The sequence below is a fragment of the Strix aluco genome, chromosome 4 (assembly GCF_031877795.1).
Source record: "Strix aluco isolate bStrAlu1 chromosome 4, bStrAlu1.hap1, whole genome shotgun sequence".
NCBI lineage: Eukaryota > Metazoa > Chordata > Aves > Strigiformes > Strigidae > Strix > Strix aluco.
In genome coordinates, this window is record NC_133934.1 from 10703885 (window position 1) to 10729650 (window position 25766).

At 37.0% G+C, this 25766-nt stretch overlaps 1 protein-coding gene across 2 annotated transcripts in view; it reads left to right on the forward strand.

Annotated features, from left to right (window-relative positions):
- The window catches only part of HTT (huntingtin), an 88256-nt gene that overhangs the window by 34923 nt on the left and 27567 nt on the right, over positions 1-25766 (forward strand). For both annotated transcript variants that reach the window (XM_074822006.1, XM_074822007.1), the window contains 21 exons: positions 783-934; positions 1354-1556; positions 2414-2540; positions 3231-3358; positions 4074-4184; positions 4751-4828; positions 5483-5706; positions 6284-6362; positions 6498-6659; positions 7626-7681; positions 8471-8619; positions 9272-9408; positions 11470-11586; positions 13431-13553; positions 14095-14333; positions 15610-15752; positions 19823-20030; positions 21417-21558; positions 22784-22963; positions 24432-24608; positions 24859-24935. In XM_074822006.1, coding sequence (XP_074678107.1) covers positions 783-934; positions 1354-1556; positions 2414-2540; positions 3231-3358; positions 4074-4184; positions 4751-4828; positions 5483-5706; positions 6284-6362; positions 6498-6659; positions 7626-7681; positions 8471-8619; positions 9272-9408; positions 11470-11586; positions 13431-13553; positions 14095-14333; positions 15610-15752; positions 19823-20030; positions 21417-21558; positions 22784-22963; positions 24432-24608; positions 24859-24935 — 3012 coding nt within the window. The remainder of the gene's footprint in view (positions 1-782; positions 935-1353; positions 1557-2413; positions 2541-3230; positions 3359-4073; positions 4185-4750; positions 4829-5482; positions 5707-6283; positions 6363-6497; positions 6660-7625; positions 7682-8470; positions 8620-9271; positions 9409-11469; positions 11587-13430; positions 13554-14094; positions 14334-15609; positions 15753-19822; positions 20031-21416; positions 21559-22783; positions 22964-24431; positions 24609-24858; positions 24936-25766) is intronic.

Here is a 25766-nt window from a genome sequence, read left to right on the forward strand (position 1 = left end):
TTACACACATCCAGGGATGGTGACTCCACCCCCTCCCTGGGCAGCCTATTCCACTGTCTGATCACTCTTTCTGTGAAAATTTTTTTCCTAATGTCCAGTCTGAACCTCCCCTGTTGCAGTTTAAAGCCATTCCCTCTTGTTCTGTCACTAATTACCTGTGAGAAGAGACCAGCACCAACCTCTCTACAATGTCCTTATCCTGTGTGTAATTCACATAGTATTCTGACAAACATCTTTTGGTAATCTTTGCTTGCTCTTTTTGAAACTTGAGTTGTGTGGGGAAAATCTGATTTTAAAATTATTGTAAAGGAAAATATGGAATGCAGCAGCAAATTAAGAGTCTTGGATAGAGTCCACCCATAAATCTTTACAATTGCTTAATTAATTCTTGTCACTTTCAAACACTATCTTGTTACATTGCAATACTACAGCTTATGTCTCCCATCTCTACCTTGCATATGTGCAAGACTTTTAACTGGAGATAGTTCAGGACCATACTGGTTAGCAATGAAACATAGAATTCTTCAGTTTATCAGTAGATGTCACTAGCAGCTTTGATATTTGCTATTTTAAAAAAAGAAAAGTAACAGGTCTTCAAGAAGACTGTCAGGTATCTGCTGCAAATTGTCTTTTTAAGTACTGCTTGAATGTTAAATGTGTATTTCTGTAGTACTGATTTTTTAATTTAGATTAGCAATCTATTTGACTGTTAATTTTCTTAAGACTTTCAACTTACCAAAAGGGGGGAAAAAAGTCATGACATTCCAAAATTAAACTTCCAGTGTTTCCCAGCCAAGTCCTTCAGATGAAGCTCAGAAGGGCTGCACCATTGGAATGGCTGGCATGGTCCTGTCTCTCCTTTCATCAGCATGGTTCCCCCTGGACCTCTCTGCACATCAGGATGCTTTGATTTTGACTGGAAACTTGCTTGCAGGTAAGGCAGAACAAAAAAAGTGTGATTGTCCTGATATTTTTTCCATTAGCATCAGAGGCCTGTATCTCACCCTATTGTGATTGCACACAATGAAATACTTGCAAGATTGAGCAAAAGAAATAAAGCAGGAACTTCTTGCACCCAGGAGGTTTGAAGAGATACTGCCTTCAGGTTGCAAATTTCCTCTAGCTGCCAAAATGAATGTGCAGTATGCTTAGCACAGACTGGGTACAAAGAATTAACATTTATTAGTTGGTTAAAATTATGCACCTACTGGTTTTGAAAATATAGGCTCTCTCTTTCTGTTTGAATTTCTGTTCATATAGAGATGATCACCATATATGTCTCTACAATTTTCTGATACTTAATTCCAAGTTTATATCTTCCTTTTTCTTTACATAATGTGATTCCTATTGCAGCAAGTGCTCCCAAGTGCTTAAAGAATCCCTGGAGTGCTGAAGAAGATTCAAATCAAGGTGCTGCAAAGCAGGAGGAACCCTGGCCGGCTCTGGCAGATCGAACTCTTGTTACTTTAGTAGAACAGCTCTTTTCTCATCTGCTGAAGGTCATTAATATTTGTGCACATGTAATGGACGATGTTGCTCCTGGCCCAGCAGTAAAGGTATGTATTAAAAATAAATACATAAAATTGTGTGAATTAAATACTGCTGTGATACAGACCTCTTCAAGGCTCCACATTTTAGAGTTGATACAGGTAACCAATACCTTCATAATATGACTCCACTATGGGTAGGAAAGCAAGTTACATGAAAAGAACATGCATATCATTCTTCTATATAACAGGTTTCTCCTTAGTTCTGCAGTGCTTGTAATATTACCTTAAATATTGAACCTTTTATTCCTGGTGACTTCGCTTGAAATATTAATTCAGTGAGGAGTGTATATAGTAAATGGAGTATTGGATTGCATACTCTGCCAAACATCTGTTGAATTTGGGGTTGGTTGGCTGGCTGTAATGCACTCAGCTCCTTTTGGGGCTAAAAATAGCTCTTCTATCTTTTGAATATCCTGCAAAATATTTTGACTTCTGAAACGGCCCATATGAGTTACTTCTGGGTTTGGGTGTTTGTCTTTTGTTTTTTTGAGGCATCTACATTTTGAGACTGATTAGTGACTGTAAGGCAATGTTATTAGGATTAGTAATTTCTTCATATTTTAAAAATGTGAGAATATCTTTTTGACACTCCTTTGTCTGGAATCAAAAGAAACCTTAGTTATTGAGCTCTAATTCCATCTCACTGGCTTATGCTGAAGTTGAGAAGGAAATTAGGGAATGTATTAAACTTCTTCCTTTTCACCCAGGAAATTTATGTCTTGAACCTGAGAGTTGAGTCATTTTTATTTAACTGACAGTCAAATAAAGGGGAGTTTAAACAAGAGGTGAATATGCTTGTATTTGTGTAGAGGACAAAAAGCTACTTGTGCATACAAAATTAATAACGCTTCTTTTAATTCTAGGCAGCATTACCTTCTCTCACAAACCCACCTTCTCTTAGTCCAATTCGAAGGAAGGGGAAAGAGAGGGAGTCTGTTGAACAGTCATCTGTGCCAATGAGCCCTAAAAAGGGTGGTGAAACGAGTCCAGGTAGGCACACTTACTCCTATTAACCCTCCCACCCACCATTCCCACCTAAGTATGGTTATGGCATAGAGAGAAGAAATAAAACTGAGTAACTTGTTTTCTGAATTTTTAGTTCAAAAGGCTGGCAGACCTACTGTCAGAAGTTCTTTTCAGTACTGCATTGCAGGAAAGGCAGCTGTGGGTGGGGGCGGCTTTGCTGTTTTGGTTTTTATGAAAATTGACTGTACTTTTCAGAAGCAAGGTACTTCCTTTACCTCACTGTTTTTCTGAATCTACTCAGCTATTGACTAAAATTAAGAAGTAATTTTTGTGTGTTTTTTGCTTAAAAGAAGTTTGAAATTTGCTTTGCAACTTTTGGCAGGAGTAACTTACCTTGCTCTTGGAAACAAGATTCTGAATCTTGAAGACTTTTTTCTTAGTAATGAATGAAGGAAATGGGTGTTAATTCTGTTTAGTAAATTGTACTTGCACTTCAATAATAAGCCCTCTGGGTTAATTTCTCTTACCTCAGAGGGCTAGTTTCCTGGAATGCTAGTTCATTTTCTAGTTGTACTGCATGTGTTTTTGCAGTTTAAAATATGAATGCGGATAGAAAAAATTCATGCTGTCTAATTCAAGTATGGTATATTGAGTATGTACGTCATGAGCACCCTAGAAAAAGTATGTTGTGCTAATCTGTGATATACTTTTAAGCTACTAGGCAAACTGATGCTCCTGGACCTGTTCCAACAAGTAAATCTTCTTCAGTAGGAAGCTTTTATCATCTTCCATCATATCTGAAGTTATACGATGTCTTGAAGGCAACCCATGCTAATTATAAGGTACTACACGATATCGTTGGATTGAATTAGAATGTGGTTGTGCAATCACTTTGTCTTTCTTTTAAGCATGGCTCTGCTTGTATCAAGACTCACTTGTTTGCCTGTGTAACAGTTTATCCACACAAAAAACCCCCACTTAAAAATCACAGCCACCACCAATAAAAACAACAAAACAAAACCCCCTGTTAGGCATTGTCACCCTATTGCTTGTTTCTCTGCTATCACTAAAGCTGGTACTAAATGACCCTTTGCTGGCTTGGTAGTGCTGAATGGATCCCAATGTCTGTTCTTCCAGCAGTTTATTCCAGGATGAGTAGGCTTTTTTCTTATTAGTTCAGGTAATAGAAGATGCATTCCCTAGAGGCTTGGTGATCTGATTTGTACACTTATGGGGCGTATTCTTGTTACACCTACTGTGATTCTGAGGAATACGTTATCCCTTCTGCATTACTTGTTCACATCCTAGGCCCTTCCTAGGGCCTACAGGATACTGTAACTTCCTCAAGCTAGAAGATCCCTTTCATTTTCTTAGTCAAAATGAAGTCCTGCCTTTCCAGTAATTCATAAGGGAGTCTAAGCTGTCAGTGGTGTTGATTGAACTGTGCTGAAATTTTAGGTAAAAAAATTATTTTGTGTCAATACCCACTTTGTTCTGTAATTTTATCTCCACGTCAAGTAACTGTTAAGAAAATGTGTTTTTATTTTCTGGGACCAGGTTACTTTGGATCTCCAGAACAGTAATGAAAAGTTTGGATGTTTCTTACGGTCTGCCTTAGATGTTCTGTCTCAAATCTTGGAACTTGCTACTCTTCAAGACATTGGAAAGGTATAATATTTTTGTATTTTTTCTTTTGTAGTTAAATTGTCCAATATCTGTGGCCCTTACTGGGGAAAAGCGCATATCACTGATCTTAAAATCGGTACTGTTGAGAAAGACAGTAGTCCTAGAAGCGTTGTCCTGCCACAATGTTGAGTAAAGTGCTAAAGTTCTGGGTTAAACTGCTGCTGTTGAAAACTGGAGTAATTTTTTTACTGTTAAAATTTCATGTGGAGGTTTTTCTTTCCAGCAAAATGGTTTTCCTTCAGTCTTTCTTACTATACTAGTATGTTTAAATATGCTCATGTTAAATATACAAAACGTCAGAAGGCACACTCCTCTCCTTCCTCTCCTGCATCTTGATATTTTTCTCCTTAACTGTGGTGTTAGGCATTGTGATATTTTAAGACTAGGAGGCAGATCTTGCTTTTTTATGTCTTTACATACTTCCAGGACTTCCCTTAAATTAGTGTAGTTTTACTTAGTAAAAAAAAACAACCGTCCAGTTTTCATGGTAGTGCTTTATATAATGAAGAAAAATGCAATTAGGTGCACTTGTTTTTCTCGTTTTCTAGTGTGTAGAAGAAATTTTGGGATACCTAAAATCATGTTTCAACAGAGAACCAACAATGGCAACAGTTTGTGTACAGCAGGTAAGGAGGTAATTTTTTGTGTGTTACTGGAAGGTTAATCCTCATGTCCTGTGGTTATCAGTTGGATACTGAGACTGGACATTTTAAGGGAAGCAGTGTGAGGAAACTGTAGCCCAGTTGGAACAAACAGAGTATGTTTTCTTTAATTTTCATGTCTTGTTCTGAAACTTGCTACCATCTGAATAATACAGTTTCTTCTTGAACTGCTTCCAATGCAAAGAACTATTTTAGCTAATGCTCAGAAAACAAGTTTGTTTCCTACTCTCCCTAATGTGTTCTGCAGCTAGTTAACTACATCAAAAACCTGGAAAGCGAAGAACTGCCTTACTGATGAATTTCTTGAAGGCTTCCAGTTAAACATTTGGGTTCAAGTCATCAAAGCTTAATTTTGGTGGGAGGCAAGCTTTAGTTGACTATTTTGAGTTGTCCTATAGAAATAGCTTCAGTTGCAAAACCAATCATATATTTTTGGGTGAGGTGTGGCTTGGGTTTGGGTTTTTTTGCAGCTTTTTTCTGTCATCTTGTATTTGACTGCATGATCCACAGTTTGCACTTTGACCTTTCCTCTTAAGTCCTTTGGGAGGATGAGTAGTCAAGTGTGGTTTTCTTCCTGAAATGTTAACTTTTTTTTTCCCTTCCAATTTTCTTCTCTAGTTACTGAAAACATTGTTTGGGACAAATCTGGCTTCTCAGTATGATGGTTTGTCTTCAAACCCGAACAAAGCTCAAGGCAAAGCTCAACGTCTAGGTTCTTCCAATTTGAGACCTGGTCTCTATCATTATTGCTTCATGGCACCATACACACATTTTACACAGGCCCTTGCTGATGCCAGTCTAAGGAACATGGTTCAGGCTGAGCAGGAACACGATGCTTCGGGGTAAATTTCTTCCCTTATGGTATAACGTTAACTTGAAATAGAATCTCTTTTTATTGTTTTTCATATGCAAGTATCTCAGGGGAGCTAAGTAACTTGAAATTACGGTATTATGTATTATTTATTTCTTGTAGACTTAAGTTTTGATAGTGAGATCCTGTATGCAACACTGTGTTGATTATCACTGATGTGTTTTCCCAATCAAAACTAAATCATTAAAATGGATATCACTTAAGTTTCTTTAAAAGTATAATAGTTGTAAATGCTTGTATTCAAAACTGTTTCATTAATTTGCTAATTATAGCAAATAGTCAGTAGTCTTAAAGAAAAGGCAGAAGGATGACTAAGCAAAGACCAGAAATTCTTTTTCTACTAGATTATTTTGTCCACAAATTGATGCGATCTGATCAAAGTGTACTGTAGGTTCTCTCTGTTACTCTTTTGTTTTACTAAGATTCTTTAAACAGTCAAGTAGATAAAGAAAAGTTGGCATTGGTAGAACAGTGTGCATCTAAAGAGAGTGTGTTTGTCCCTCCATTTTTTAATGTGTATGGGGTTTTTTTGGTTTTTTTCATGACAGATGGTTTGATGTGTTGCAAAAAGTTTCTACACAGCTGAAAACTAGCATTACCAGTGCAACAAAACACCGTGCTGATAAGGTACTTGTATCTGTGTACTCCTGAAAGAGCTGTACCTTAGATTTAAAACGTTTTTCCTCCTTTCAAAACCAAATTAAGCTTTATAATCGGAGACCTGTTCAGATGTTAGATTACTTTAAAATCTCTCTATTACAGAATGCTATTCACAATCACATTCGTTTATTTGAACCCCTTGTCATAAAAGCATTGAAACAATATACTACAACAACATCAGTACAGCTGCAGAGACAAGTTCTAGACTTGCTTGCTCAACTGGTTCAGCTACGAGTTAACTACTGTCTTCTGGATTCAGATCAGGTTGGTACCTTACCATTATTGCAAATCTGTAATACAGGGATCTCACCAGCAGGCATAATATTTGTAGCGAAAATACTTGCGACAATCCATTCTTGTACTATAGGTGAAAACAAGATTTAAAGGAGGGTGTGAGACTCAGTTCCACACCCCCAAAGAGCTTCAGATTTCTGGCTTTCTATTGCATATGAAATACTTTCTAAGCTCTGCAACAACTGCTTAAGAACAGTTCATCAGATTGACTTTAGGTATAAGAGGATGTGGACAGTACAATCAGTGTTGTTAAATAAAGTTTCACTTACAGATGGAAATATCTTCTTTCTGTATTGAGAGTATGGACTTCTATACAACTGATAGTGAGCATCATGGTTGACAACTGTTACTTGATTTTAATGGTGAGGGGAAGCTAGTGGCAAATATAGTAGCCTGTGTGGTTGTCCATATAAGCAGTAAATTTGTAACATAAAATAAAATTTAAGTGTTTTGTTTACAAGTGTCTTATTAAAGTATTTTTGGGTTTATAAACTAGTATGAGTTGCATTACATAACTTTCCTGTAAGTTCATAGATAAATCTTTTCAGTGCATGAATACCTTGGATTTTATCTTGGTTTAGAGCGAGAGTTTTGGTACTTTCTTAACTTCTCGACTGTAATGCCTCAGATAGTGTGTGCTACCATGAGTGAGAGTGAAAGCTATACTTTAAAATATATAAACTATAGATAAATGTGGCATAAGTTCATGCAAACTGTAATAAGCCCTAATACCAGTAAGATTCTCAAGATCTTCTGTAACTGCAGAGTTAGAACTGTAGAACACTTCATAATGTATTAGAATGAACTATAACTGATTTTCAGTGCCTGTCTTTCATTTCTATTTTTCCAAAACATGCACTTCTATAACTCTGTGAAAATGATTTCAAATGGGAATTAATGTCTCTGTATCTGTTGTACACTTTGTTCTCTCTTTAGGTGTTTATTGGATTTGTGCTAAAGCAGTTTGAATACATTGAAGTAGGACAGTTCAGGTACGAAATTAGCAAAGATCCTTTGAACAGTGTCTTATACTGAAGCATGTAGTGAGTAGTTTTGCTGGTTATTTCTGCCTTATGGAAAAAGGAAGTGTTACCTTTTGGGCAATGTGCTTTTTTATTCTCTGGCTCCAGTGGTAGACCTTCCAGATGGTTTAGGTTCCATGTGTCTGAAGAAGTCAGGAAGTAGCATGCAAAAAAATAATCTTAAACTATATTGTTCAGTTTCTCCATTTGGTGTTGTAAAACCATTCCTTTGGGTCACCCCTGTCCCATTCCCTGCCCACCCACCCCAAAAGCTGTGCTTTCAGGAATCGGCCCTTCATTGCTAGCATTCAGCTGCTGAAGGGAGAGCTACTTCTTCCTGTTGTGGATTCAGTGTGAATCAGTATATGTATTGTGATCACCTGGTACATTTTGTATAATACCTTATAGATCATAAGCAATGCAGTTTAATTTTTATTGTCAGCTCTTTCTGGTTTTTCTCGCTCTTGAGTTTGTGTGAGGAGATAAGTGGTTGGATCTCCTACAGAAATACTCCAATGTGTGTCATGTGCATTAGGTAGTATGTTATAATATTAGCAACTGTATAATGGTCAAAGCTTGAAAGACATCCCTTGGGGGAAAAAAAAAAACAGAGTAAAGAGCAGGGCACAAAAATTGCAGTAATACTCTATGAAAGCAGAACAACACATTGCTATAAAAATAATCTTACTGTAAAAAGATTCACTTTACTGAACAGAGTTGTGCAATTCAAACTTGACATTTTTAATTTTTTGTTTTCAGGGAGTCTGAAGCAATTATTCCTAATATATTTTTTTTCCTGGTGTTGCTGTCTTATGAGAGGTATCATTCCAAACAGATAATTGGAATTCCTAAGATCATTCAGCTGTGTGATGGTATCATGGCCAGTGGGAGGAAAGCTGTTACACATGGTAATTAAAAAAAAAAAGAGGGGAAAAAAAAAAAGCACCAGAACTAATAGTAGTAGTTCAGCAATAAAAACAGTATTGAATACTAAGCTATAGAAAACTGTAATCATACTGAATGCTCCAGAAGTCACTAGCTTGGAAATTTTTAATACATCAAATAAGTCTCATTTAATTCTTTCAGGAAGTTTATTGTACCCTACTAACACTGCTACCCCATATTTTGCGTCGCACATAATAGCAACAAAGCTTTTATTTGAAACTTTATTAGGTAATAAGTTCACAACATAGCAGTACTTTAAAGGCTTGATTTTAATTTTTAGTCCCCTTTCCTTTCCCTTTAAGCCTTTAAGTAGAAGCATCTCTGTCATACTTGCCAGTGATTCTGCTGTGAAATACTTTATAAAAAATATCTGGTTTAGCTCTATGAGAATGGGCAAATGTGTCCATAATATAAATTTTCTACTAGAAGTAAAAAGATAGACATCATTATGTGTGATAAGTTTGGGGTCTGTTTTGGTGTTTTTTTTAGGGATGGGTAAAACCTTTAATAAACTAAAGCACAGTTTATTTTTAGTAGCTGAACTGTTGGAACAAGAAAACACTGTTCAAGAGTGGCTTGTCTCATGTTAAAACAAACAAATAAATCTCATTTCAGCAATACCAGCTCTGCAACCCATTGTTCATGATCTCTTTGTGTTAAGAGGAACAAATAAAGCTGATGCTGGAAAAGAGTTGGAGACACAAAAGGAGGTGGTAGTGTCAATGCTACTGAGACTTATTCAGTACCATCAGGTAAGAGAGGAGGACAAAGTGTCCCTGTTTACGGTCTATAAAAGGGTAGCACTGCTTTGGCTCCTAAAAATGCTTCAGGCAGTATTAATGATTTTCTGTACAAAACTTGAATAGCTGGACTCTGTGATTTTTCCTTACAGAGAGAGTATGCAAAGATTTTTGGGGGTAGGGGAAAGGTTCTGCACTACAAATCAGTATTTCAGGTCAAGTAACATATCTCTGGGATTTTATTGTCAAGCCTAGGTAACAAAGCACTGAAAAGCTCCAATTAGGATCACGATCTTGGTTGTGTTGCAGATTGAATAAACAGAAGGTTAGTATAAGAGTTGTAATAAATTAGGATTCAAGAAATTTAAAAGAACAGGGGTAAAAGTGGAAGAGAGGACAGGATTATAAGTAGGAAACATGCTGCATAGAGATGATTTAGGTGTTGCTCTACAATCGCAATACCTTCAATAACATTTTGAAATACGAATTATTTGAATAAGGTAATGAAACTAGTAGTTAGATGGTTGTTAGCACTTACTACTTTGTCCCAGACCTCATGGATTTGGAAAACATGTTTCTGCCTTGTAGGAGTATAAGAATGACTTTCTTCAATATACTTTGTTTAAAAGAAAAACATAAAAGTAATTTTCAGAGAAGTGACATAATTAACATGAGATCTTATTGCTTATTCGGGTGCTTAACAAACTTAATGTGCTTTTCCTTTCATCATGTGAAAATGCAATTCTAGTGTATGCTAATGTAAGCAATGTATTTTCTGAGAATAGTTGGAAGAAAAGGCAGTACATCTTGTCAAAATAATTTGCTAGAACTGCATGTTCAGATTAGGGTAATTTTGTGTATCCACATTTTCTTTTGAATTTGTAGTTTTATAATCATAAAATGACTAATATAACTATATGAAATGACACTCTGTAGACACATGATGTGAAATAGTGAATAACTTTGTGTTACATAAGGTACTGCAATTGCTAGCAGATCCCCTTCTGACACACTTAACCTATTAAAGACCACCCATGCACTGCTCTTCCCACGCCATCCCATTTGTAGTTCTTATGTCCTGTTCTGCTGGTGCAGTATGTATAAACCAACCCCTGGGCAGTTCTGTTGATCCCTGGCTGTGGCTGGGATGGATGATCTGCAGTGGTGTTCCTGTAATCTGAGAGGCTCCAGGAGCTTCAACTTCTAACTTTTTTCTGTGACAACTGTAGCCACCATCCATGGAGCCTCAGAACTCATATAATTCAGCCCAAAATGGCTCCTGTCTGTCTCATGAGAAAACTTTTTAGGAAGAAAGTCATCTGGTGATCTCTTCTCTTTAATTGTCTGCGTTTCTGAATTTGAACTACTTGAATTTCTTTTACAAGTTGTCTGTCTAACCAGTTTTGTGAACCAGATTCTTCTGTTCTGCTTCACAGTCCATATATTAACATTCCTGCTTCCTGTGTCTTTGGCCTGTCTATCCTTGAAAGTATGGTCTCTATAACCCTCAAACCAATAACGCATTCAGCTACTAGAGTGATCCTTCCTGTTGGTGTGCTCCATTATATGCTCACCTATACACTTTTATATGGAAGTGACATATTTCAGGTGAATGAGCTCCATAAAAATGTCTATTCTGTTTCCTTGACCAAATTTAAACTTTATTTGAGTTAGAGTAAAGAAAGAGTATACATGTGGGAAATTGCTCTTTTCCTTCTTCCCCTTTATGTTGAGTATGTGATGCAGCTTTTAGATTTATTATCCCCTTTCCAGTTGTTTGAGTAGTCTTTTGACAAATGCCATTTTAAAAGGACTGAGAGAGCTTTTTTCCACCTGTTTTATAAAAGTAACTGGAAAATTCTTTTTTTTTAAAAAAAGTCATAATTAAGAACAAGCTTTTAACCTGAAAATTGAGTTTTAAAAATATTGTATGATTTCTCATGTGGGTTTTCTTTTCCTTTTGCTTTATGGCAGGTGAATGAAACAGTAAATATTTTTCCGACTATGGTATTACTTGAATGTTTCCTGTTAGTGTGGGTGTTTACTTGCATTCTTTTTGGATTTTTTTTTCAGGTGCTAGAAATGTTCATCCTAGTATTGCAACAGTGTCATAAGGAAAATGAAGACAAATGGAAAAGATTGTCCCGGCAAATAGCTGACATTATTCTCCCAATGCTTGCAAAACAACAGGTTGTTATACAATTTTTCTTAATCTATAGCCATCTAAAATAATTGTTATAATGTATGTACCAAAATGGCTTTGGGTGTTGTGGGGTTGTTTTGGTTCTTTATGTAAAGACAGATTTTCTTAAAAGTGTGGTTGTCACATCTGGAAAAACAATTACTGTAGGGTAAACTAAGTCTTTGAAGTGATGACAGTCACATTTAAATGTATGACGTATGTGCAATATCTTCGAGACTGTTTCCAGATGATGCTCGTTCTACTTTTCTTACATACACGATTATATCAGAGCACTTATTAAATGGTGTGACGATTCTCCCACACTTGTAGAATGTCAGAATTATTTTTTCGTAACTGCAGTGTGTCTAGTTGCATTTTTTCTTAGTGAGGAGGATGAAAAGACATAGTCTGAAACTGCTGTGATAAATCACAGAATCATGGAATAATTGAGGCTGAAATGGACCTCTAGATACTGTCTTCCCCTCAAAGCAGGGTCTACTGGAGCAGGTTACTTAGGACCATGTCCGGTCAAGTTTTAACAGTCTCCAAGGATGGAGCCTCCATAACCTCTCTGGGCAACCTCTTCCAGTGTCTGAGCATCCTCACAGGTGGAAAATAAATAAATAAAAACTGTATTTAAATGGAATTTCCTGTACTTCAGCTTGTGCTTATTGCCTTTCATTCTGGTACTGGATACCACTGAAAAGATTCTGGCTCTTTTTTCTGTGCTTGTGTCATCTCCTCCCCCCACTTCTCCTGGTCAGATACTTGTACACACTGATAAAGGTCCCCCCTTGAGCCTTCTCCAGGCTGAACAATCTCAGCTGCCTCTTGCACAACAGATGCTCCAACCCTGTAACCATCTGTATGACTTTCTGCTGGATTCCTTCCAGTGTGTGCATGTCTCTTTCACTGGACTGCACACTGGGGATGGAGAGTAGGCCCTTTGTATCTGGGAAGAAAAGAAAACTCCTGCTAGGAGAAAGATTATTATTTTTTTTTTTTTTTCTTTTTTCCCCCTCAGTGCTGCTCCCTAACCGACAGAGGACTTGTCTTTGATACAGCTTTTCTGGAATTAGAAACACTTACTTCAAGGATTAAAAGTAAAACTAGTGAAACTGTGTCCTTAATGTTCTTTACTCCACGATGGCAGATCCCCATTCCCATGAGGAGATCTCCTGGTTTGGGGGATGGTTACTGTGGTTCAGACAACAGTTTTTGAGCAAAGCTAAAATGCTGGCAAATAGAAATTGCCTTTGTTTTGTATGAGTCTGTGCACGTGCTCAACTATCAAATTATTTAGGCGAGACAGGGTCATCTAGATTTCAAGTCCAGTCCTTTGCTGTTTGCAGTTGATTGTTTTATAATTTATCTAAAAAACTGATCAAAGAAGGTGTCATACCTCTGTTGCTGCAGTGTAATACCATTGTAGATGTTCGCTTTTCTGATGTTTAGGATGTTTTTTTCCTCCTAGTTATCTGCTTAAGTTTATTCGCGACCAGCATTACTCTGTAAATATAGCTGGTAGGATGTGCAGGGAGGAGAAAAGCTTTTGCATTTTATGACAAGTCAGTCTTTTGGTCTCATTCTGAATATGGCATATTTCTCCTAATAAAATATGTGGTATGTATATTGGATTTCATGTGGTAGATTTTTGTCTCAAAACTCCTATGTAGGAAGGCCTGCAATGAAACCTCAGTTTACCTTTCATAGCTTTTTGGTTGCTTTAAACTGTGTACTGTTAAGGACAGTTTTATTACATGCAGGTTGTCACAGAAATGTTTAAAACATTTTGTGCTGCAGTTACCTTTAGTGCTTAGTTACAAATTAGGTTTGTGTGTTTCTTTTACAGATGCATATAGACTCTCATGATGCTCTGGGAGTATTGAACACTTTGTTTGAAATTTTGGCTCCTTCATCCCTCCGCCCTGTGGACATGCTTTTAAGGAGTATGTTTGTTACTCCTAAAACAATGGTAAGCAATTGTTTCCAGAGAAGAGAGAATCTGGTGTTTTTCATGCAAAACAAAAGAGCATGTGTTTCTCCTTCTTAATTTGCAATGTGGTGTTAAAGTACCTGTAGCAGATTTTAGGAAAGAATTGGCTAGAACTAATTCTATTTACCAGCTGGGAGCACTTTATACAGGAACATTCTGCTTATGGATTACTTACATTCATTTTGTATTTTGAGGATCAGGAATGTAAAGAAACATACTGTTATAGTAAATTAGAATGCAATTTAATAGGTAAATGACATTTTTCTTAGGTAAGTATTAGTACCGGTTTTATAGTTGAGAGATTGTTTAACAGAGTAAATCTAAGCTTGACAGTTACTCTAAGAATAGCATTTTGGAAAGACCTGAACATAGAAGTTATTTCCTGCTTGCTCCATTCTCAAAAGTGTCTGATTTTGTACAACAGTTAATGAAAGCGTTAATTTTTTTTACTATATTCCTATGTTGTGTTGTTTAACTTCAAAAGTATTCAGTCTTCTGCATTTTTTTGTGTTTGTGTTAGGCATCAGTGAGCACCGTCCAGCTATGGATTTCTGGAATTTTAGCTATCCTTAGAGTTCTGATCTCGCAGTCAACAGAAGACATCGTTCTATCCCGTATACAAGAGCTTTCCTTCTCACCATATTTGATTTCATGTCAATCAATTAACAGACTGAGACATGGAGAAAATAACATATCCACACCAGAGGATCATACTGAGCTTAAACAGGCTAAGTATCTGCCTGAAGAGACATTTTCTAGGTATGTTGTCTTTTGAATAACTTAGGGGAAAGATTAAGATTTCTGAGAAATCACAAATATATTGTGCAATATGTACACATGTATAAAACTTTTATCTGAGGAATTAAGTCTCTTAATTTGATATGGGAGGAATGTTTGTGGAGAAAGGAATAATGAGATAGTAAAACGGAGGAGATGGGCAGTTTGTAGTAGGGACTTTGGACTGTTCTGATACGTCTTGTCTAGACAAGTGAAGGACCTAATGGATTTGTTAAAATGGGTAAATCCTGGACTTACTAAAATCAGGTTCAAAAACTTAACTGGTTATCCCTTTCCTGTGCGGGGACTGGAGGATGAGCCATTCCCTTAGTAGATGCCCAGGTTCTGTACTAGAATCTTCATAGCAGATGGATTCAAATGTATTAAGGTAGTCCTGCTCTTTATTTCCTGTTTTTAAAGAGCTGGTTTTGTCTAGTTAGCTTCCCATGCTGATGTCCTCGGAGAGTGACAAACTTCAGCCAAAAGAAGCATGGAGAGATGGCAATGGTATTATGTTGATGTAATGTTTGTCATTAAGGCATTATGTTTTAGTGTGGTGGGAATTTGTTTAAGAAAATATGAACTTTTTACTCACATATTAATAAGAAACAGCATTTTATTTCTATCAACTCACTGTGAGGGTGATAGGTAGAGGGGGAAAAAGGGCTTCTGGGCTCCCTTTATGTGACCTTATGTTCAACAGGAGTGAGTTGAGGGACCATTATGGCCAGGAGCAAGGATGCCCTTTTTGGTGTTTCTTTTGGTTTTTTATTTTTTTCCCTGGCCAGAGGTTTGATATGGAACCTGCGTGGTAGAGTACGGATAGATAAGGCTGTAAGCAGCTGGATTACTGTGACTTGCTGAGTTAGTCCTCAGCTGAGTTGTGATAACTGTCATGGTGTGTTTTTAGCTCATTGCAAATTGCTATAAAGACACTATAGCATTTTGAATGTTTGCTGTGTAAGTGAGGTGGGCTGGTGTATGCATGCTATCACGACTTCAGCTGATGAGTAACTAACTCAGATCCAATATGTAATTATTGAAGTGCTTGTGATAATCTCTTCATACCTATAGCATCGTATTTGTTCTAAGTCAACCTGTTCTGTAGCATTTAACTTAGCATCCTATTTAGGATGAATGGACAAGGACTTCATATGTTATTTTACAAACTTACTGAGTTCCATGGGTAAACCTCATCGTATTCTGAAAGATGTTGCATTGATAGTTTCTCTGTTGATTGTATACATGGTTTTTCAAGGTTTTTATTACAACTGGTTGGCATTCTATTGGAAGATATTGTCACAAAACAGTTGAAAGTGGACATGAATGAGCAGCAACATACTTTCTACTGCCAGGAGCTGGGCACACTGCTTATGTGCTTAATACATATCTTCAAATCAGGTAATACTTTAAACATTGCTTTGTGCTGTAGCATGCAGTGCCAGGGTGGTTTTTCAGTTCCGAGACAACTGTTGAATGCATTGAACTACTGAGATCCTTTAGCACCTGAAGGTGCTGAAGACATTCTATCCTACTCAGTATAAAGAACCTCCCAAACTTTGTGCTCGTGCATGCAGGGCATGTTTTTCACATTTCTTCTGTCTGTGTGGAACAAAATATAACTAGCGACTTTTCATCTCTACTATTAACTGTCTAAAATTTTCTAGTCCAAAAATGCAAAGCCTTCCAAATTTGTGACTGTATTTCTCATGGTTTTTCTCAATTTGGAGGTTGGTAGGTATGGCCAGGCTTAAAATACTGAGTTAGAGACCACTGGTTCAGACTCATGACAAGGTAGGTTCCTGTTATTTGTCATAATTAATAAAAATATTAAAAAAACCCCAAAACCACAAAACCAAAAAAATCACAAAACCAAAGCCAGAAAAGTAGGAAGGGTAGTACTGTTCCAGCTAGCTGGTCTTGAGCTCCTTTCTTCAGGTTTGGGAATTCTGCCTTAGGTATCTTCTGCTAGACACTCAGTCTCAGGCCCTTTGTTAATTCCTTAGTCCTTAGCCTGATTCCATAGTCTTATTTTCCTAATAGTGGCTTTGTCTTCCCTTTCTTTTATTCTTTCTTTACTATGACTGTCCTTTTTGCCTTCTGATTTTCAGCCTGCAGCTGAAATCCAACCTTGGATTACAGTATTTGGCTGCAATTTAAAAGTTCTTGTCACAAGTCCCTGGTTCTTGATAGACTTCCTTACAGATATGGGACAAGGAACCCTGCATTCCATGGCCTCTTCTGTAAAGTGGGAGTTACAGTACTTCACTACTTAGCAGATGTGAATAACAAAACAAGTGCACAGAGAATACTGTTGTTAGACCTTTAACATGATTCTGTGCTCTGTTGTATCCCAACAACCTCTAATCTTTTTTCTTTCTAAGCTCTTTCTCCAGAGTTCAGATGTGAAGTCCTTTCTTGAGAAAAAAAATCTTAGTTCTGTTCCTGACATTGCTACCAGCTGCTTCTTGCAAACATAACTACTGTAGATTTAAAATAAATAAAGTGCTGATGGAAGTGTTGTGGGTCTTCAGCTGGTTCTCTATCAAAGCTCAAAGCTTCTGCATTGCCTTGATTTAACATGCAGTGGCTTTACTCCTCCTAGTCTTCAGTGACAGTAACAGGTAGAAAAGTGAATGGGAAGCCATTTGAATTATGTTGTGAGAGTTTGAGCAGCTGTGGTTGGATGATGCTTTGTCTTTTGACTTGTCAGAAGAGAGCTTTGGTTTAAGCTATGAAGTTCTCCAAACCTAGGTTGTTGCTGCAAAGACTCCAGGACTGTGCATAAAGAGGCACAAAATATGATGATAGTTATCAGAGCCTTTCTTGATCTTTGTTTTAAGCCTGCTTTAGGGCACAGGACTCTGGATGTAGTGAGTGATAGTTTTATTTTTCCCATTTGTCTGTTACAATAATAACTAAGTGTACTATTAATTTCTGTTATGGAGAAATACTTGAAACAAATATTATAACAAGTTACTTATCCAGGGAGATCTGGTGTAAGTGATTAAATGGTGTCAAGCCAGGACCAGTGAAATCAGAAAATCAAGCTGGTGATTGAAATCCGGGAAGTGGGTTCTTCCACAGTGGAAGCTGGGGATAATGGGAAGGGAAGGCTCAGCTAGTTCTTCTGAAGCAAGTGGCTTCTAGGCTGCACTGTGAGTCTTGCCAGGAACTGTGAGTCTTTGCCAGTCAGAGAAGGACCTGGGGGTATTGATTGACAGCCGGCTGAACATGAGCCAGCAGTGTGCCCAGGTGGCCAAGAAGGCCAATGGCATCCTGGCTTGTATCAGGAATATTGTGGCCAGCAGGGACAGGGAAGTGATCTTACCCCTGTACTTGGCACTGGTGAGGCCGCACCTCGATTACTGTGTTCGGTTTTGGGCCCCTCACTACAAAAAGGACATTGAATGACTCGAGTGTGTCCAGAGAAGGGCAACGAAGCTGGTGAAGGGTCTGGAGCACATGTCATATGAGGAGTGGCTGAGGGAACTGGGGTTGTTCAGCCTGGAGAAGAGGAGGCTGAGGGGAGACCTCATCACCCTCTACAACTACCTGAAAGGAGGTTGCAGAGAGCTGGGGATGAGTCTCTTTAACCAAGTAATAAGCGATAGGACAAGAGGGAATGGCCTCAAGTTGCACCAGGGAAGGTTTAGACTGGATATTAGGAAGCATTTCTTTACAGAATGTGGTGTTGGACATTGGAATGGGCTGCGCAGGGAGGTGGTGGAGTCCCCATCCCTGGAGGTGTTTAAGAGTTGTGTTGACATAGCGCTGAGGGATATGGTGTAGTTGGGAACTGTCAGTGTGAGGTTAATGGTTGGACTGGATGATCTACAAGGTCTTTTCCAACCTTGATGATTCTGTGATTCTGTGAACTATGTAGAAATTTTCATGCAAAATTAAAATGAAATATTAAAATACTCATGCAGAGCACTGGGATATGTGTATTGCAGGATGTCTAGAAATGAATTTAATCTAAGACTACAAATCAGGTCTTAAGAACTAGTAGTAATGTGGCTACCTTATAACAGTAGAAGGAAAGTTGTTCAGACACCTGGGCTGTATTTTCATGTTGTAGCATTTTCTTTCAGGTTTAGGCTTAAGTGCCTGGTTTTGTAATACTTTTGTTCAGTTAAAACTTCTATAATTATTTTCTCTTTTAAGTTATATTCTCCTAACTACAGGTGCAGCTTATAGTGACTTGTCTCTGGTGACATAGACTAAGGTGTTCTGTCATTTTTAACCATTATTCTACTTGGATGTCTTGTCTTCTCACCCATTACAGTTTTTTCAAAATGTGAGCATTGCTGACTCCTATGTATTCTACTATAGGAAGCTACCAGATTAGAAATGAACATTTTCAGTGAGCTATTTTGAAGTTAGTAGATACAAAAGGTATAGACAAAGTGAAAAGATTAGCATACAGTGGCTTTCATGACAGTTGAAAGTCACTAGATGGTGCAATTACTGCAAAATGCAGGAAGCTGGAATGCTAATAGCACTGGTTTGCTAATAAGTGGAACCTGAGATTTCAGTTATTTTTCCCATTCTTTGCTATTTACATTGTGTATTTATCGGTCCTGGGGGCAGCTTAAACTGGTCCATATGGCTGTGGAATTTATAGCTTCATTTTTCTGTATATCTGGCAAGGCAAGCAAGGAACGCTGCAGATCTCCTGTATTATTCTGGTTAGCTTTTGGTTTCTAAGTGGTTCTGAAGAAATCTTTTTTCCCCTGATCTTATCTTTGTATAGAAACTCAAAAAGTCCTGTACCTTTAGACAGCTTTAAATTTGTCCATTTTCCTTGTTTTCCCACCCATCATTTTGGTATATGAATACAGAATCAGCAAGTCAGAAAGCAAAATTCACCTTTTCTGCAGAGTGTTCAGTATGAAGAGTGATGGCTTTTCTTCAAGTAAAAATGTTTACCTTTGCATTTCAGAATTTGGATGGAAGGGTATCAGTTTAGTTTCAACTAAATGTATTTGGGAAACCATCATCTGAAGTAGGATACTTGTAAGCAATCTTCCTTAGTATGTAGAATAGTAGTTACAGCATGATTCTTAATTAGAACGTCAGTGTTTTACTTTATAAACAAAGCAAGCAAACAAACAAAAAACCAACCAAAATTCTGGTTGATAAATAACAATTTTAAGTTTGGTAAAGGTTTTCATGTATCATATATACTTTTTGATGCATGACAGAAAAAGTCAATAGACTAGAATTGTAACGAAACCTATCTAAAGCGTTATTTAGAGTCTGCAAGCTGGTCATTACTGATTTACACACTGCTCTTGGGCAAACTCCATGACTTGCCTTACATTTGTAAAACTACTTAGGATATATCTTTCAGGAATGGTAGTGGGTTATGAAACAGGATTTGTATTCTCAAAGTAACCTGAATAATTTTAAAACTTCAGAATTCAGACTAGAGCATAGTTACTCTAACATGCTTTTATTGTTTTCAGGGATGTTTAGAAGAATCACAGCTGCAGCCACCAGACTTTTTACAGGAGATGGATCTGATGGTAGTTTCTATACTCTTGAAAGTTTGAGTGACCTTGTTCAGTCCATGATTCCCACACATCCTTCTTTAGTTCTCCTCTGGTGTCAAATCCTGCTTCTTGTCAATTATACCAACTACAACTGGTGGTCAGAAGTGCATCAAACCCCGAAGTAAGATTTGGTTTTGATCCCTAGTAATAGTAGCAAGTCTCAATTTTATTTGCTAAAATTAAATTTTAAGAATCTAGCTTTTTTCTGCTAAGCCTGTCAGCCTGTTGAACCTATTTGGATTCTGAAATAGATAGTTCTGCATTTACTTTGAGTATGCATATTGTCTTTCTGATATCGGTATGTCTTTCAAACTGAGGAAATCTGTCCTGCACTCAGTTATTCCTCAAAAGAACTGCCAGGTAATCTCTCCACTTTTAAGGCAAGAAAGCTTCATCTGTGTACTACTTTTAATTAAAATCATGGAAATAATGATAACAAAATATTCGGTATTTCATGTTCCTGTGGAGACTTCGTATTTCACCTTCTAGCAAATAACCAGCCAGTGCAAATGATATACTCTGTTGTGTTTATGAAAATACAATCTGCTCAGTATAACTATGGCTGTAACTGCAGTTGTATCTGTTATCAGTGGGTCTATTACTAAATGCTATCAAAACATAGTATCAGCACTATGCTGATTCATTAGCATAAAGCACCATAGTAACCTCACTTAACATTAGTTGTCCGAAACTCAGATATTTGATCTAAAAGAAGTGTTCTCTTTGTCTGAAGTTAGTTCATCCCACCTGTCAGGCATTGGAATTATTTGTGCTTGGGGGGGGGCGGGGGGAGTGTAAAGAAGATACCCCCTGTGTGGGTATCCTGCTGTGTTAACTGTAGAGGAAGATTAACAACTGATTGGAGAGACATTTCTGGTGCTTCTGCAGTGAATGTTAAGGACAACTAATCTTGCTCTACAACACAAGTGGATCAATACTTGCTCAAATGTGAGATTCTCACCCCAGTTCAACCTCATGATGTGAAAAAATAATATTCTAATTTAAGGAAACATGAAATTGCCAGGTTTATGAGCAAAGTAGGGCAACTAAAATAGCTAAGGTGACATCTGCTATTTGCTGCAATTATTTCGATTTACCAGTATCACCTCTATTCTTTTCTGGATTGGGCATCACTTTCAATCTGACGCTAGATTAAGTGCTCAAGAACACTGGTTTGCCTCGAGAAGAAGATACAGTATTATGTTCTGTTATCCTACCAGAGATACAATAGCTCATGTTTTTCTTTCAAATAACCTGTTTAGTACTTCAGAAGTTCTTCAGAGTCCAAGGCTTCCACAGAACAAAAAAGCGGTATTACAATTGTTAGAAAGTAAAGAGCTGATGGAAAGCAAAGTGTCTCCTCAAAGCAGTGTAACGTTTGAATGAAGCTTCTAGAAAAATAAATATTATGTAAGGACATTCATAGGATATTCCAAGCAATTTGATTGTTAATGTTTCAGTAGCCATAGTAATAAAATAGTAACAAAATATAATGTGGTTCTTGCAGGAGACACAGTCTTTCTACTACTAAATTGCTTAGCCCTCAGATATCTGGAGACAGTGATGAATCGGATTCAGAATCTAAACGTGGCATGTGCAATCGAGAGATAGTGAGAAGAGGAGCACTCATTCTTTTTTGTGACTATGTTGTAAGTTTTGAACTATGAATTTTGTAACTATAGTTTTAAGTTATGCTGACAGTCTCTTATTATTGATGTGCATTAACTGAATCTCTCTGGTTCACGAGTGAAAAATGAAGACTTGTGGAACTAGTTATTTTATCTTCAAGTAGTGCTTCTGTAAAGCTTAGGTATGACCTAATTTGGCATTTTTTTCTATTCTGAGAATTCTCTTGGCTTGTAAAGGATACCTGGTGGGTAATAAATTATCTGCTGGGTATCATATCTCTTACTTGTGAGGTGCTAGGAGCACAATAAGTAGTGTTAGAATTCCTAACATCAGTAGCAGTGCAGCGTGTCTAGGAGACAACAAATTTCTGTCTCTGTACCTTAAGAGGAGAGGTTTTACGCTAACATTTAACTTGCATTTTGGTTCTTGAATGAGAGCAGTTCCTGTGGCTTTGGCCTCTTGCTGCCTCAATATTAACATTTTAGTTCATTGGGAACTTTTGAAGTTAATCTTCCCGTAATATCTAGTATTGCACTTTGATTTGCGTTGCAGAGCAGTTTTGGGGCAAACTGCATTCCTTTCAGATTGAACTAAACCAAAAGCTATGTTTAAGAAGCACTTCAAGTACTAATGGACGTTCAGTCACCAGAGTCAGATTTAGAGATAGTCCAAGGTAAAACCATACAAAACCTCTTTACTGGGGAGTGTCAGCTTCCCATCATCACCTGGTTAGCTCTACAGATCTTTTCATGTTGAATTGTACTGCTTGTTGATATACACATAGCCTCCATAGGTTTAACATTAATTATTGACAGATCTCTTTGGATTTGCTTTCCAGAAATTACGCATTTTGTGTTTAAGGCCAGTAATAATAAGAAACCTTTAAAAAGAAACCTAAATGAAAGTCACATTTGACAGGAAGACTGTGTGTGTGCATGTTTATTTCAAACAGCATTTCATTAGAAGTGGTATCTTTGAATCAACTTTTGAATCTCAATTTACTTGTTTCTAACCTGGATTTTTAGTGTTTTAAAAAAAATTTATGAATTCGTTATAAATCTCTTAACTTGCAACAAGATCAAAAGCATTTGGAAAATTTGTTGTGTAAAAATAATGCTGGTGATACTAAGATATAGACACGCCATTATTTATGAAAACCTTCATGTTGTGTTAGATAAAGTTTCTAGTAATGAAACACTTAACATGAGTGTTACTGAAACCAGATTTTAATTTTTCCCCCTTTAGTGTCAAAATCTACATGATTCAGAACACTTGACCTGGCTTATTGTAAATCATGTTCAAGACTTGATTAATCTGTCCCATGAGCCTCCAGTACAAGACTTTATTAGTGCTGTTCACAGGAATTCAGCAGCCAGTGGTCTCTTCATCCAGGCCATTCAATCACGGTGTGAGAATCTTGCAGCTGTAAGTTTAACTTCTCACTTTTTTTAAAGAATAAAGTCACTTATATTTCAGCATAACTTTAACTGATAAATATGCAAATTCTGACATTTCTGGGTCATTTATCAACTTCTAATTTTATTTTTAAAGTCACTTCTTTAAAAATGCAAAGAGCGAACCTTATAATATATTAGCAACTTCAGTATCAGATGTGTTCCAATCCATCAAATCTATGAATTCAAGTAGAGTTGGTTAAGCTGCTTTTCTTCCTTCCTGGGTATTACCCCAGCATAATAAATATCTGAAGGGTAAATTAAAGCTGTAACTTTCATCTTTGATTTCAGTGCCTTTGTAGCATAAATATCAGAACTACTAACTACAGAGGCAGGAGTAGGAACCAGTCCATCTTCATAGGCCCTAACAACATGAAAATGATTTGCAAGCTCATGCCTTCCCCACTGATCTGCCCCACAAGTTGTAGCCTCTTGGTGAGGGAAACACTACTTCAGAAATTCAGTGTGTGATTTCTGTTGATTATTTTAGTTTTCAAATTAAAAGGAGTGAATGATGTTTTATAGGGATGTAAGGTTGTATGCATCCCTCTTAATCTTGGGAACCCACTAGATGGGAAACATCATCTGCTGGGTTTCCTCTAGAGCTAATGGTGGGAGATGCTGCCACACCATGAGTAGCCTGGTAACATTTCCTGCCTCTTCCCATTGTCTCTGTGCAAATCTAGTGCAACTGCATTAGGCATGTGAGTAAAACACTTTAGGTGAGATGAATCTGGGCTTTAGTGTCTGAGAATAGGTAGAATGAACTAAACTAAACATGCTTGAATGGAAGATGCAGTCATTCTGTGAAATGTTTGCTGATTGTCAGAAACATCAGTAAAATTAGCTGTTATTTACAGTCTACTCTAAAACAAGATTGGTTCCACAAGTGTGTGTTTCTCCCTTTAGATTATTGGTGCTGAATTGGTGCTCATATTTAAAAAAAACCCCTAAAAATAAAAAATTCTTTGCACCCCCTTTTAATCCTGAGTAGCCATCACTGTTTCTATGATTAAACATGTGCTCAAACAATCCTTAATGCTTATCTGGATTTCTATACAGTCTCTTGTCTTGACTACGCTTATGTTCCTACCTTCTTCCAGCAAGGGTTCAAGCTCCTCACTGTTTTCAAAGCTTTTTACAATTCCACTTTTGTCCCTCTAGCTTTTTTCCCTAAGTTTTATTCCCTACTTTTTGTTTACTCTTAGAAAGAGTAAGCTTTTCCAGTTAAACATCAAACAACTTAGGGTTCATATGAATTAAATAACCTAGTAACTCAAACCTATTCATATATAGGTGATTATACTGATCAGCTAGTTGTCTGCTACAGTTTTTTGTAAATGCCTTTCCCTTTAGCTTTAAGGTCTTTGTATTCCAATTGATTTTTTTTTGTGTGTGTGTGTGTCTATTTTGCTGTTTTGTTTTGTTTCAACATCTAGCCCACAACTCTGAAGAAGACTTTACAGTGCTTAGAAGGAATACATCTCAGCCAGTCTGGGGCTGTTTTAACATTGTATGTTGATAAGCTTTTGTGTACTCCATTCCGTGTGCTTGCTCGCATGGTTGACACACTGGCTTGTCGTCGGGTAGAAATGCTTTTGGCTGCAACTTTACAGGTAAAGATAAATATATTCCTTTGTAAATAAGATTGGGTAGTGCTAGCAATATTAACAAGTGTAATGATTTAAAATACATTAAAATATGATGATGTTTAAGTGACTTAATTGGAAGGGAACTTTAATATATAGATAACATGAATGTTTGCATTTTACTTTACATGCCTATAATTTTCCTAATCTGTTCAAAGTACCTATGGGTATTTTACTTATTTCTGTCCTATCAAATTCTTGTGACTGTTTCCTATAGAACAGCATTACTCAGTTACCAGTTGAAGAACTGGATAGAATTCAGGAATACCTTCAAAACAGTGGATTAGCAACAAGGTAAATAATACCAGTATGTGTTAAAATGCCAGACTAAATAATGTTTTAGTACTAATTGTGCTAACTCTTTTCTTTTTTTCCTGCATTTGGGGTTTTTCTTAAAGATAAGATAGTAGGTCCTTTTTGGAGGTAAAACAGGAGTAACACCTCTTATGAGATGCAGGCATATTCTGGCACAAGGGCAGTCGTGTTGGCCAGGTTGTATTTGCAGTATACTTAAGAATTAAAGCAAGCTAAAGGCTTGAAGGCATCAAATTCTCTCTCCCACATCCCACTCAGTATTTAACGTCTGAAAGACAGCAACCGCAAATTAATTCCTTGACAAAAACTACATTACTGAAAACAACTTTATTTTACTCAAACTTCTGCAGAATTTTGAGTCCAGGCTGGGTGGGCTTGGTTTTTGGGGTGTGTTTTTTTTCCAGACAACTGTGTTCAAAGTTTTAACTGTTTAGTCTCCCAGCTGTTTTAAAGTAAACTGCTGTTATAAAAAGGAGCAAATTACTCGGTTTTAGAAAAAGCTTTATTTAATGTTGAAAAGAACCTAATTTACTCCTCTTGATGTCATTGCTATTTGAGGTTAATATCTGTTGACTGAAATAAGAAAGAAGTAGGGGGAATGAATCTAAATCCCAAGACTGCAGTAGACTGATAGTAATGTGACTTCAGAGGTAATGTTACATTTGATATTTTTCTTTTTAAAAAACAGTTCTTGATAGCAGTAATAGAATCAAAAAAGCTCAACCAAACAAAAAAAGCTTGCTCCAAACAAACAAAAAAAACTAAACCCCTGGCACTGACATAAATCAACAAACTGGAATATATGTTTTT